General features: G+C 47.1%; 1 protein-coding gene across 5 annotated transcripts in view; it reads right to left on the reverse strand.

The window, feature by feature from the left end:
- TFDP1 (transcription factor Dp-1) overlaps positions 1-11,906 on the reverse strand; it is a 50,289-nt gene extending 38,383 nt beyond the window's left edge. For 2 of the 5 annotated variants that reach the window (XM_038762040.1, XM_038762044.1), the window contains exons 1-2: positions 11,373-11,467; positions 5,877-5,954 (exon numbers count right to left, since the gene is read on the reverse strand). In XM_038762040.1, the coding sequence (XP_038617968.1) occupies positions 5,877-5,888 (12 nt within the window). In that variant the 5' untranslated portion in view covers positions 5,889-5,954; positions 11,373-11,467. Of the gene's footprint in view, positions 1-5,876; positions 5,955-7,986; positions 8,006-11,372; positions 11,468-11,621; positions 11,641-11,824 lie in introns of those variants that run through there. The other 3 variants (XM_038762041.1, XM_038762042.1, XM_038762043.1) reach the window with 3 other exon arrangements.
- Positions 11,907-15,046: the final 3,140 nt, after the last annotated feature.

The following is a 15,046-nucleotide window of genomic DNA, read 5'->3' on the forward strand; positions in this document are numbered from 1 at the left end:
GAAGCTTGGCCTACTGATTTTTTTTCTCCCTCACCGCTGTCACCTTAACTGCATCGAGGACAGAAAAAAAAAATCTGCTACAGGTTCCCAAGAGCCCTTTGATCAAATCCCCCTCTTGACTGACACAGAATAATAATAATAATAATATCGTATTTGTTAAGCACTTACTATGTGCAAAGCACTGTCCTAAGCAGTGGGGAGGATACAAGGTGATCAGGTTGTCCCACGTGGGGCTCACAATCTCTGCAACCAGAGTAGCTCAGGGCACAGGAGGCAGTGTGGCCTAGTGGCTACCTGGCCGGAGTCAGAAGGACCTGGGTTCTAATCCTGGCTTCATCACTTGTCTGCTGAGTGACCATGGGCATGTCACTTCTCTGTGTCTCAGTTACCTCATCTGCAAAATGGTGATTAAGAGTGTGAGCCCCATGTGGGACAGGGATTGTGTCCAACCTGATTAGCTTGTATCTACCCCAGCATTTACAACAGTGCTTGACACACAGTAAGCACTTAACAAATACCATTATTATTATTATCCCTCCTCACCACTCTTCACAGCTCCCTTCTTTTCGCCCACTCTATCTCTCCGTTCTCCTAATGGAAAGAACACGGGGCCGGGAGTCAGAGGACCTGGGTTCTCATCCCGGCTCCGTCACGTACGCTCCTGGGCAAGTCACTTCAAGTTTTCCGAGCCTCTGTTCACTCATCTGCAAAATGGGATTCAATACCTGTCCCTTCTACTTACACTGTGAGTCCCGTGTGGGACCGGGACTGTGTCCAACCTGATTAACTTGTATCTACCCCAGCTCATAAAACAGTGACACATAAGCCCTTCTTATAGTAATAATAATGATTATTATTAACAATAATAACAACAACAATGAGGAAACCAAAACACAGAGAGGTTAAGTGACTTGCCCAAGGACACAGAGCAGCGAATGGGCAGAATGGGTTAGAATCCAGGCTTACCAACTTCCAGTCCCGTGCTCTTTCCACCAGACCACACCCTCTCCTTAGTCTATGCATTGACTCTTCAGCCTAATCCCAGTGCATGAAATACACAAACCATCAGAGAACTATAGTACAGGCGACATTATAGCCTGGTACAATTCAGTACAGTGGGACTCGATATCTTTAAGTTCATTTTCACTTGTACAAGTGAAGGCTTCCTGATGACTCTGAATCTACAGGGAAGGGAATAAAGAAATGAAGGTTGGGAGTGAAAATGGTCATGACTACCATTTTATTCCCAACTGGGTTGGAAAACCATACTCAGCGTACCTATTTCCTAAAGTCATTAGAATGGGATTTCTCTTCTCCTGTGGACATTCGCTTTGCTTTTTCAATCATCATCATCAATTGTATTTATTAAGCGCTTACTGTGTGCAGAGCACTGTACTAAGCACTTGGGAAGTACAAGTTGGCAACATATAGAGACAGTCCCTACCCAACAGTGGGCTCACAGTCTAAAAATCAATGTAAAAGGCCTTGTTCCAGAGGTGACTCTGATGATGATATTCCCCCTAGAGCACTTAGGAGCATATCCATAAATTATGTCCTGAAAAGCACTTACATTAATGTCCGTCTCCCCCTCTGGACTGTACCCTTGTTATGGGCAGGGAAAACGTGACTGCTAACTCTGTTGTATTATACTCTCCCAAATGCTTAGTACAGTGCTCTGTACATAGCAGGCGCTCAATAAATACCACTGATTGGTTGATCGATGTAGAAAGATTGGGAAATGGAGACAACTGTCCTCCTACTCCAAGAGAGGAAAGCGAGAAAGGGGCTAGAAGAAAAAGACCTACAGCACTTGTGTCCATGTCTATAAATGATGTATTATATATTGCTTTATTAATGTCTGTCTCCCCCTCTAGACTGTCAGCCAGTTGTGGGCAGGGAACAGGTCTACAATCTCTGTTGTACTGTACCTTCCAAGTGCTTAGTACAGTGCTCTGCACACAGAAAGTGCTTAGTAAATATCACTGATGATGACCTGCCAGTAAAAAGCATCAACCTTCTCCCTCCCACCGAAAAACAACACCCTTTTCAGATTCTATTTGCTGAAGATGCTAGTGAACTACGGGTTAGGGTTTTATTCAACAGAAACTAGCTATACTTCTTTCACTGCATCTTTCACAGTGTTCCAAAATATCAGGTGAAAACTAAATCAATCCTGTACAATGATATGCATTATACAATCAATCAATCAATCGTATTTACTGAGCGCTTACTGTGTGCAGAGCACTGTACTAAGCAGTACAGATATTTAATTACATTGATGATATAATAGTTGATAAACGTGCAGTATAATCAGTCAATAATATTTCTTGAACACTTACTGTGTGCAGGGAACTGTACTAACCGCTTGGGAGAGTAAAATACAATATAAAAGACACAATCCCTGCCAACATCATCATCATCAATCGTATTTATTGAGCGCCTACTATGTGCAGAGCACTGTACTAAGTGCTTGGGAAGTACAAATTGGCAACATCTAGAGACAGTCCCTACCCAACAGTGAGCTAACAGTCTAGAGTTCAGATATCACTTCAGTTGGTTACTCGCCAATTACCTATCAACACATCCCTGTAAAAACGGTTTCTATATCAGTAAAAATATTGGGAGGGATGGACATTTAATAATAATAACAGTAAGTGCTAAACAAATACGGTAAGTTGGGGAAAAGTGAGTGATGGAGCCTAGCTATCAACCAATGGGATTTATTGGGTGGTTACTGCGCGCAGATCCCTGTACTAAGCGCTTGGTACAAGCTAAGCGCTTCCTTGCCCACAAGAGGCTTCCAGTCTGGACAAGCCAGACCTCAGGAGGTCAGAGGGATGTCCTGAAGAGAGGAGACTTGGGCCAAGCAATAAGTCAAGATGGCCAGCTGCAAAACGGAGCGTACAGTAGACGGCAACAGGGAGAAGCTACTGGTGGGAGACCGGTGAAGAGGGGGGATATGCTAGTCGAGCTGCGATATGACCTGATCTTACGTCCCCAAGGTGGTAACTGTTTGGACCTGGGAAGAACCAGCGGGATTTCGGTGCTTTAGAACAGTGCTTGGCACATAGGAAGTGCTTAACAAATACCATAATTATTATTATTTGGCAGCAGATTAAGTGTGAGAGTCGAAAACCAAGAGAGGCCTCGAGGTTAGTACCCGGACAGTGGGCTCCTGGGACACTGAGGATGTTGGTGTCATCCACTGAGATGGGAAGAGGAATGGACTTTAGGGGGGAATGATCACATAGTATTTATTAATGGGTAGATTCTGGTATTTGTTAAGCATTCACTACGTGTCAGACACTGTACTAAACACTGGGTGGGCAGGGGGGCACCGATGCAGGCAAATCAGGTCGGATACAGTCCCAGCCCCACATGGGGCTCACAGTCTAAAACCCCATTTTACAGATGAGGTAACTGAGGCACAGAGAAGTAAACTGACTTACCCAAGGTCACACAGCAGACAAATGGTGGAGCAAGGATTAGAACCCATGACCTTCTGACTCCCAGCCCGGGCTCTATCCATTATGCCATGCTGCTTCTTGCAGCACCATTTGCACTATTATTTTATGAAGTCTTGTTTAAAAAAAAACCTCAAAAAAACACAGCAAAGAGTGCAAAAAGAGCAGGTGGTTGGGACTCAAGAGACCTGGGTTCTAATCCAGCTCCACCATATGCCTGTTGTGTGACCTTGGCCAAGTCACTTCTCTATAAATTCGGTGTTAAATATCTTTTGTTGCTTCCCCTTAAGACTATGAGCCCCAGCTGTGACAGGGACTCTATAGGAGCTGACTGTATTGTCTCTAACCCAGCACTTAGCACAGTGCTTGGTCATATAGTAAGCACTTAGCAATCCATCAAATTTCCTGAGCACTTACTGTGCGCAGAGCACTGCTCTACGTGCTTGGGAGAGTACAATATAACGGACATTCCCTGCCCACAACAAGCTTACAGTCTAGAAGGGGAGACACTCGTTAAATATAAATAAATGACTGATATTTCCATAAGAGCTGAGGGTAAATGAAGGGATGAAGTCAGGGTGATGCGGTAGGGTGTGGGAGAAAGGGAAATGAGGACTTAGTCAGGGAGGGCCTCTTAGAGGAGATGTGCCTTCATTAAGGCTTAAAAAATATGGATCGCTTGCCCCAGTCTGCATGTCATCCTTATGATTATTACGGTGTTATAATGTTAGAGACCACTGGTGTTCGACAAGTGCCAAATGAAAGTGACTTTGGATGGAAGAGTAAGGACAGAATGACCGAGATCATTAATTCTACCATATTGCTCCCCTCACCTCTGCAAAATAGAGGACGGGATAATAGATGACGATCCAATGTGACCCAGAGACCGTCCGATCTCATAAGCCTGTATCGGTCCCAGCACTTTGACATAATTTCATTATTTACAAAGGGATTTCTTAAAACAGGGCTCATCTACGCAGGTCACGGAATGGATTCAAAACTTCCTGCTGCAAGAAGTTTTGCCAATGAAAACGGACGCTGGGAACTGGTGGAATGCGCGGCCGCTTTCTTGAGCAGTAGGAGTCGCATTTATTGAGCGCCCAGTTGGCGTGCTTGACTGTACTAGATAATTCGAAGGTACCAGATTCAACCATCGTCATTTCGGCTATAACACAGTAGCGGTGTTATTGAAAATTGTGTTATAATACTCACAGGGTGAGCAAGGCCATGCATAAGCACACGCCGGGCCTAGTGGATTGAGCTCAGGCCTTGGAGTCAGAAGGACCTGGGTTCTAATCCTGGCTTGGCCACTTGTCTGTTGTGTGACTCTGGGCAAGTCACTTAACTTTCAAGGCTTCGGTTCCCTCATCTGTAAAATGGGGATTAAGACTGTGAGCCCCACGTAGGACAAGGACTATGTCCAAACTGATTACCTTGTATTCATTCATTCAGTCATATTTATTGAGTGCTTACTGTGTGCAGAGCACTGTACTAAGCGCTTTAATGACCACTTGCATTGGCCAGGAATTGAATCTACCCCAGCACTTAGTACAGTGCCTGGCACGTAGTAAGCACTTAACGAACACCACAAAAATATGTTTCTTTACAAGCCCAATCTACTATGCCAACTTGTGAATTGCCTTATATTCAGGCGGGGAAAAGCATTCCTTAAACCCTCAGCAATACGGTATCCAAAGCACATAATAATCGATCGATGGTATTTACTGAGGGATTAATATGTGCAGAGCACTATACTATGCGCCTGGGAGAGTACACATCAGAGTTTGTAAACACACTCTCTGCCAAAAGGAAGCTCACAGTCTAGACAGAATACAAACACACAACTTGTTGTGGGCAGGGAATGTGTCCACCAACTCCGCTGTACAATACTCTCCCATGAGCTTAACACAGTGCTCTGCAAACAGTTAGGACTCAATCAATACGATTGATGATGACAGAATTGATCGCATGACTTTTTTTCGTGTGAAAAGAAAAATGGATGACCAAAAAAGAAGTTTACAACACTTGATATAAACTCACAAAATCTTTAATACCTCCGGAAAAATACTCACTTATTAAGATGGTGCCCTTTTTTTCATATTGCACACAGCAAAAATATTCAACTTTTAAATGTTACTAATAAAGCATGCACAAAATGTTGCATTCCAGAGCAAGGATAGCATTTTAAGAGGACACAAGGAACCAATCATGAATGTCCACCTTTCCTGATGGCTATCACTTATTCACAACATCATTTTAATTCTATTCACCCCTCTTTTGAAAAAAGTCCTAAAAAACCCTCATGATTTTGTACATTTTAACTTAAGGCCGATACAAAAGAGGTTGCCAAACCTCAATAATTCACCCCCTTAAAAGTTTTCACAGGATTACAAGCTAGGAAAATATACTTACATCTTTTGCCATGTTACCAGATCCTTGAAAGAAATTCTACAAATGCTCTCTCTCCACGGGAAGAAATGATGGTGATTTCTGGTAAGGACGAAACCAAGTGTAAGTGCAATGGAAGATTGTAGAAAAATGGCATATGGTGCCAACTCAGCAAAGCAATGACATTTGCCTCTAAAATGAACGGAGCTTTTGGGTTCCCCCTTTCTCTCCTCCCCAAAATATACAGGTATTTATTCAACAGAAACAGTTCTATTCCAAAAGGCAACCCCTTCTCCTCCATCGCTTGGACAGAAGACGTGAAGCCCGGATTAATAAATGCCGTTTCCCCGGTCCGGCTTCCAAACAAGGCTGAAGATAGTGGCTGCAGAGAGTGGATTCCTGGTCCACCAACCAACCGATCGTATTTACTGGGCGCTTACCGTGTGCAGGGAATGCTGTCCTAAGCGCCAGGGAGGGTACGACGTAACAGAGTTGGTAGACGCTTTCCCTGCCCATAAGGAGCTTCCAGTCTAGACATGAGTAAAAATAAATTACAGCTATGGACGTACGGACTGTGGGGCTGAAGGCTGCAAATCCGATCCTGCTAGCCCTCCTCGTCCTCATTCATTCATTCAATCGTATTTACAGAGCACTTAATGTGTGCAGAGCACTGTACTAAGCGCTTGGAAAGTACAATATAGCAATAAAGAGACAATCCCTGCCCACAAGGGGCTTACAGTCTTGGGGTCCCCACTTTCTCACCTAGAGGGACAATGGATAAGACCATCTCCCCCAGGCCCCCCGCCCCTGCCACCACTTCCTCGGGGTCAAGATGGCATCAGTCCCCTTGCCCGCTTCCCAATAATAATCATCATCATTCTGGTATTTGCCAAGCGCTTACTATGTGCCAGGCACTGTGCTAAGCGCTGGGATGGACACAAGCCAATCGGTTTGGACACAATCCCTTATCCAGCATGCGCTCAAAAAATACGACTGAATGAATGAATATCCCACACAGGGCTCACAAGGGTGGGTCAGTCAGTCTGTCAGTCGTATTTATAACAATAATAATAATAATAATGGCATTTATTAAGCGCTTACTATGTGCAAAGCACTGTTCTAAGCGCTGGGGAGGTTACAAGGTGATCAGGTTGTCCCCCGAGGGGCTCACACTCAATCCCCATTTTACAGATTTAGCAAGCGCTTCCGGAGTGCAGAGCACTGCACTAAGCGTCGGTGAACGTGCAACAGGACGATACAACAGTGTGGCTCGGTGGAAAGAGGACGGACTTTGGAGTCAGAGGTCATGGGTTCAAATGCCGGCTCCGCCAATTGTCAGCTGTGTGACTTCGGGCAAGTCACTTCTCTGTGCCTCAGTTCCCTCATCTATAAAAATGGGGATTAAGTCCATGAGCCCCCCGTGGGACAACCTAATCACCTGGTAACCTCCCCAGCGTGTAGAACGGTGCTTTGTACATAGTAAGCGCTTAATGCATCATTATTATTATATTCATTCACTCAATTGCATTTATTGGGCGCTTATCGTGTGCAGAGCACTGTACTAAGCGCTTGGGAAGTACAAATTGGCAACATACAGAGATGGTCCCTACCCAACAACGGGCTCCCAGTCTAGAAGGGGGAGACAAACAAAACCAAACATGTAGACAGGTGTCAAAACCGTCAGAATAAATTATATAACAGACATAATGCCTGTCTACAGTGAGTTTACCATCTAGAGATGTCCCACATATTCTACTTATTTTATTTTGTTAGTATGTTTGCTTTTGTTCCCTGTCTCCCCCTTTTAGACTGTGAGCCCACTGTTGGGTAGGGACTGTCTCTATATGTTGCCAATTTGTACTTCCCAAGCGCTTAGTACAGTGCTCTGCACATAGTAAGCGCTCAATAAATACGATTGATGATGATGATGATGAGGGTGTTGGCAAGTATTCATTCAATTGTATTTATGGAGCGCTTACTGTGTGCAGAGCACTGTACTAAGCGCTTGGGGAGGACAAGTTGGCAACATACAGAGACGGTCCCCACCCAACAGTGGGCTCACAGTTTAGAAGGGGGAAACAGACAACAAAACATGGTATAGAATAGTCATAATGCCTGTCCGCAGTGAGTTTACCGTCTAGAGATGCCCCATGGCGGCGTTGGCAAGGATCTGAGTCAAGGTGGACAGGTGCCCTGTCTTGGGCAGGGGGTGGGGAAGGGGGGTGAGGGGATGCTTGGATTTCGGGGTGGATGAGGGGAGGCTTGGATTTGGGGGTGGGGGGTCAGGGGTGGCTCAGTGGAAAGAGCCCGGGCTTCGGAGTCAGAGGTCGCCCCCTTTTTCCTCTCCCCCTCCCCATCCCCCCCGCCCTCCTTCCCCTCCCCACAGCACTTGTATATATATTTGTACATATATCCCTGTATATATGTATATCCTGTATATATGTATATATGCTTGTACATATTTATTACCCTATTTATTTATTTTACTTGTACATATCTATTCTATTTATTTCATTTTGTTAGTATGTTTGGTTTTGTTCTCTGTCTCCCCCTTTTAAACTGTGAGCTCACTGTTGGGTAGGGACTGTCTCTATATGTTGCCAATTTGTACTTCCCAAACGCTTAGTACAGTGCTCTGCACACAGTAAGCGCTCAATAAATACGATTGATTGATTGTACAGATTTATTACTCTATTTATTTTACTTGTACCTATTTACTACTCTATTTTGTTAATGTGCATATTGCTTTAATTCTATTCTGCCGATTTTGACACCTGTCTCCATGTTTTGTTTTGTTGTCTGTCTCCCCCTTCTAGACTGTGAGCCAGTTGTTGGGTAGGGACCGTGTCTATCTGTTGCCCATTTGTAGTTCCCAAGCGCTTAGTCCGGTGCTCTGCACACAGGAAGCGCTCAATAAATACGACTGAATGAATGAGTGTTGCCGACTTGTACTTCCCAAGTGCTCAGTCCAGTGCTCTGCACACAGGAAGCGCTCAATAAATACGACTGAATGAATGAGTGTTGCCGACTTGTACTTCCCAAGTGCTTAGTCCGGTGCTCTGCACACAGGAAGTGCTCAATAAATAAGACTGAATGAATGAAATCCCGGCTCCACCACTTGTCAGCTGTGTGACTTTGGGCAAGTCACTTCTCTGGGCCTCAGTTCTCTCATCTGGATTAAGACTGGGAGCCCCCCTGTGAGACAACCTGCTCACCTTGTAACTTCCCCAGCGCTTAGAACAGTGTTTGGCCCATAGTAAGCGCTTAATAGAGAAGCAGCATGTCTCAATGGAAAGAGCACAGGCTTTGGAGTCAGAGGTCAAGGGTTCGAATTCCGCTCCGCCACATGTCTGCTGTGTGACCTTGGGCAAGTCACTTAACTCCTCTGAGCCTCAGTTACCTCATCTGTAAAATGGGGATTAAGACTGTGAGCCCCACGTGGGACAACCTGATCACTTTGTATCCCCCCCAGCGCTTAGAACAGTGCTTTGCATATAGTAAGCGCTTAACAAATGCCAACATTATTATTATTATTATTATTATTATTATTATTATTATTATTCAAATCCCGGCTCCACCAGTTGTCAGCTGTGTGACTTTGGGCAAGTCACTTAACTTCTCTGTGCCTCAGTTCCCTCATCTGTAAAATGGGGATTAAGACTGTGAGCCCCCCGTGGGACAACCTGATCACCTTGTATCCTCCCCAGTGCTTAGAACAGTGCTTGGCACACAGTAAGTGCTTAACAAATGCTATCATTATCCCTTCTAGACTGTGAGCCCGCTGTTGGGTAGGGACCGTCTCTTGTACTTCCCGAGCGCTTAGTCCAGTGCTCTGCACACAGTAAGCGCTCAATAAATACGACTGAATGAATGAACAAATGCTATCATTATCCCTTCTAGACTGTGAGCCCGTTGTTGGGTAGGAACTGTCTCTATAAGTTGCCAGCTTGTCCTTCCCAAGCACTTAGTCCAGTGCTCTGCACATGGTAAGCGCTCAATAAATACAATTGAATGAATGAATGAATGAATGAAATGTCATCATTATTATTATTTGAGGGGAGGGAGAGATGGGTGGGCCCTTGTTCCTTGAGCATCTGGTAGAGAAGCAGCATGGCTCAACGGAAAGAGCCCGGGCTTTGGAGTCAGAGGTCATGGGTTCAAATCCCAACTCCGCCAACTGTCAGCTGTGTGACTTTGGGCAAGTCACTTCCCCTTCTCTGGGCCTCAGTTCCCTCATCTGGAAAATGGGGATGAGGCCTGTGAGCCCCCCGCGGGCCAACCTGATCACCTTGTAACCTCCCCAGCGCTTAGAATGGTGCTTTGCACATAGCAAGCGCTTAATCAATGCCATCATTATTATTACCAGAACAACTGCCAGGCCCTGTCACTAGGCCTCAGTTCATTCATTCACATTTACTGAGCGCTCACTGTGTGCAGAGCACTGGACTAAGCGCTTGGGAAGTCCAAGTTGGCAACATATATCAATCAATCAATCGTATTTATTGAGTGCTTACTGTGTGCAGGGCACTGAACTAAACACTTGGGAAGTCCAAGTTGGCAACATATATCAACGAATCGTATTTATTGAGCGCTTACTGTGTGCAGGGCACTGTACTATGCGCTTGGGAAGTCCAAGTTGGCAACATATAGAGATGGTCCCTACCCAAGAGCGGGCTCACAGCCTATTTATTTTACTTGTACACATCTATTCTATTTATTTTATTTTGTTAGTATTTCTGGTTTTGTTCTCTGTCTCCCCCTTCTAGACTGTGAGCCCACCGCTGGGTAGGGACCATCTCTATATGCTGCCAACTTGGCCTTCCCAAGCGCTTCGTCCAGTGCTCCGCATCATCATCATCAATCGTATTTATTGAGCGCTTACTGTGTGCGGAGCACTGTACTTAGCGCTTGGGAAGTCCAAGTTGGCAACGTATAGAGATGGTCCCTACCCAACAGTGGACTCACAGTCTAGAAGGGGGAAGCAGAGAACAAAACCAAACATCCGCACGCAGCAAGCGCTCAATCAATCAATCAATCAATCGTATTTATTGCGCGCTTACTATGTGCAGAGCACTGTACTAAGCGCTTGGGAAGTACAAATTGGCATCACATAGAGACAGTCCCTACCCAACAGTGGGCTCACAGTCTAAAAGTACGATTGATTGATATTGATTGATAGAAGGGGGGGAGACATCCGCACACAGTAAGCGCTCAATAAATATGATTGATTGATTGATAGAAGGGGGGAGCTCAATAAATACGATTGATTGATATTGATTGATAGAAGGGGGGGGGACGGGCAACAGAACTGAACCTCTAAACCAAATCAAATAAATAGAATAAACCTGTACAACTAAAACAGAGTAATAAATATGGAAAAAAACATATATACAGGTGCTGTGGAAACAAATAGGGTGGTCAATATGGACAAACACATAGGCAGGTGCTGTGGGGAGGGGAAGGAGACACCTTGGACCCCCCCAAAATGGGGGGGTCCCCCCTCCCCCCCTGAACCCTCACCTCAGGGTCTGGTTGTGGGGGGGGGCTGTTAACCCATTGCAAGTGTGCAACACACTCCCACACACGTTGAGGCAAGCAGGATGGATGTGGGGGGGGCCTTTTTTCTGTTTTTTCCCATCATGCTCCCTGCTCCCCTCCCCCCACGTTGACCATCCTCTTCAAACCGTTGCGCCCCCCCCCCCATTAAGTTACCTCAGGCCCCGCGCGCACGCGCACTCGCCCGCCCCCCCCCCCCCACCTTTAGCTCACCTCACGCCCGGCGCGCGCCCCCCTGCCCCGCTCCTCGCGCCCCAAGGCGGCGGTTTCGAGGGCCCCCGCCGCCGCCGCTCCCCGGCTGGCGCGAGACGCGAGGCGCCCGGCCCCGCGCACGCGCGCCGCCCCCCCCAACGGTAGACAGAGTTGGCAAGGTGGGGGGGGCGGGGGGGGCTGGAGGGAAAAAAATTGAAACTTACACTTTGTACTGGGAGCGTCAAGCCGGCGTGACGCGCCGGCGACGCGGTGACGTAGGGGGCCCCCGAGCGGCCCCATAGAGATGGGGCTCCGAATGTGTCAGTTTCACCCTCGGGGAGCCAGCGCGCCTGCGCGCCTTTTTCGCGCCTTTCCCTCCCTCCCTCGCCGTGAAGGCATCGGGGTGGGGGGGGGAGCGAGAGCGCATGCGCAATCGGGGGGGGCCACACACACGCGCGCGCGCGAATGGGCCGGGGCGCGAGGGCGCCCCCTAGGGGTGCGGGTCGACGCTGCCCTTCACGCGCCGCCTTGGTCACGTGGCTCGGCCTTTCCCCCCCCCCCCCCCAGGGCTACCTCAAGGCCAGATTTGGCCACCAATAATAATAATAATAATAATAATGGCATTTATTAATAGCTTACTATGTGCAAAGCACTGTTCTAAGCGCTGGGGAGGTAACAAGGTAATCAGGTTGTCCCCACGGGGGGCTCACAGCCTTCATCCCCATTTTACAGATGAGGTAACTGGGGCACAGAGAAGTGAAGTGACTGGCGAGGACGGGCGTGAGGAGAAGCCCCCATCCATTCATTCAGTCCTATTTATTGAACGCTTATGGGGTGCAGGGCACTGCACTAAACGCTTGGCTCAGCGTCCCCCTCCAGGCCTCCCTGGAGGACGTTGGGCCTCCAACAACATGGAAGATGATGGTGGCCATTGTTCAGCGCTTACTATAATAATAATAATAATGGCATTTATTAAGCGCTTACTACGTGCACAGCACTGTTCTAAGCGCTGGGGAGTTTTTACAAGGTGATCAGGTTGTCCCACGTGGGGCTCACAGCAATCATCCCCATTTCACAGATGAGGTAACTGAGGCTCAGAGAAGTTAAGTGACTTGCCCAAGGTCACGCAGCAGACACGTGGTGGAGCCGGGATTCGAACCCACGGCCTCTGACTCCAAAGCTCGTGCTCTTTCCACTGAGCCACGCTGCTTCGCTACTGGGCCACGCTGCTTCGCAGCATAGTAAGCACTTACTATGTGCAAAGCACTGTTCTAAGCACTGCGGGGATATGATAATAATTTCGGTGTTAAGCACTTACTATGGGCAAAGCACTGTTCTAAGCGCTTGACTCAGCGTCCCCCTCCAGGCCTCTCTGGAGGACGTTGGGCCTCCAACAACATGGAAGATAAAGGTGGCCATTGTTAAGCGCTTACTATGTGCAAAGCACTGTTCTAAGCACTGGGGGGGATACAATAATAATTTTGCTGTTAAACGCTTACTATATGCCAAGCACTGTTCTAAGCGCTAGGGTGATCAGGCTGTCCCATGTGGGGCTCACAATCTTAATCCCCATTTTACAGATGAGGTAAGTGAGGCACAGAGAAGTTAAGTGACTTGCCCAAAGTCACACAGCTGACAAGTGGGAGAGCCGGGATTTGAACCCATGACCTCTGACTCCCAAGCCCACGCTTGTTCCACTGAGCCACGCTGCTTCCCCAATAATGGTGGCATTTGTTAAGCGCTTACTATGTGCAAGGCTCTGTTCTCAGCACTGGGGGAATACAAGGTGATCACGTCCCACGTGGGGCTCACAGTCTTAATCCCCATTTTACAGATGAGGTAACTGAGGCTCAGAGAAGTTGTGACTCGCCCAAGGTTACAAAGCAGACGTGGGGGAGCCGGGATTATTCATTCATTCAATCCTATTTACTGAGCGCTTACTGTGTGCAGAGCACTGGACTAAACACTTGGGAAGTACAAGTTGGCACAATATAGAGACGGACCCTACCCAACCACGGCCTCACAGTCTAGAAGGGGAATTCATTCATTCAGTCGTATTTATTGAGCGCTTCCTGTGTGCAGAGCGCTGGACTAAGCGCTTGGGAAGGACAAGTCGCCAACATATAGAGAAGGTCCCTACCCAGTAACGGGCTCACAGTCTAGAAGGGGGAGACAGACAACAAAAACCATGCAGACAGGTGTCAAAGTCCTCAGAAGTAGCATGGCTCGGTGGAAAGAGCCCGGGCTTTGGAGTCAGAGGTCATGGGTTCAAATCCCGGCCCTGCCAATTGTCAGCTGTGTGACTTTGGGCAAGTCGCTTCACTTCTCTGTGCCTCGGTTACCTCATCTGTAAAATTGGGATTAAGACTGTGAGCCCGCGTGGGACCACCTGATCACCCTGTAACTTCCCCAGCGCTTAGAACAGTGCTTTGCACATGGTAAGCGCTTAATAAATGCCATCATCATCATCATTATTATTATTATTAGAATAAACCCATGACCTCCGACTCCCAAGGCCAGGCTCTTTCCACTGAGCCACCCTGCTTCACGCTGAGGAATCCGCTCAGGCCGACGGGAGGAGACCCAGTTCTTCCTTCATTCCTTCTTAGTGAGGCCTTGTGCCCTAGGATTGAGTTTCTTTCTTGTCCATTTATTCTTATTTGTTCATTCAATCGTATTCGTCGAGCACCTACTTTGTGCTAAGCGCTTGGAAAGTACAATTCAGCAACAGAGACCCTCCCTGCCCACAGCGGGCTCACAGCCTAGAAAGGGGGAGACAGACATCAGAACAAGTAAACAGGCGACAATAATAATAATGATAATGACGGCATTTGTTGAGCGCTTCATAAATAATTTTATTTGTTTGTATTGATGTCTCCCTCCCTCTAGACTGTGAGCTGGTTGTGGGCAGGGATTGTCACTCTGTATTGTTGTATTGTACTCTGCCAAGAATTTAGTACAGTGCTCTGCACACAGTAAGCACTGAGAGCTCACCTCCTCCGGGAGGTCTTGTGGCCTAGGATTGGGTTTCTTTCTTGTCCATTTATTCTTCGTTCATTCAGTCGTATTCATCGAGCACCTACTTTGTGCTAAGCGCTTGGAAAGTACAATATGGCAACAGAGACCCTCCCTGCCCACAACGGGCTCACAGCCTAGAAAGGGGGAGACAGACATCAGAACAAGTAAACAGGCAACAATAATAATAATGATAATGACGGCATTTGTTGAGCGCTTCATAAATAATTTTATTTGTTTGTACTGATGTCTCCCTCCCTCTAGACTGTGAGCTGGTTGTGGGCAGGGACTGTCACTCTGTATTATTGTATTGTACTCTGCCAAGAATTTAGTACAGTGCTCTGCACACAGTAAGCACTGAGAGCTCACCTCCTCCAGCAGGCCTTATGGCCTCGGATTGGGTTTCTTTCTTGTCCATTTATTCTTATTTG

Source organism: Tachyglossus aculeatus, chromosome 20 (assembly GCF_015852505.1).
Source record: "Tachyglossus aculeatus isolate mTacAcu1 chromosome 20, mTacAcu1.pri, whole genome shotgun sequence".
NCBI classification, from domain to species: domain Eukaryota; kingdom Metazoa; phylum Chordata; class Mammalia; order Monotremata; family Tachyglossidae; genus Tachyglossus; species Tachyglossus aculeatus.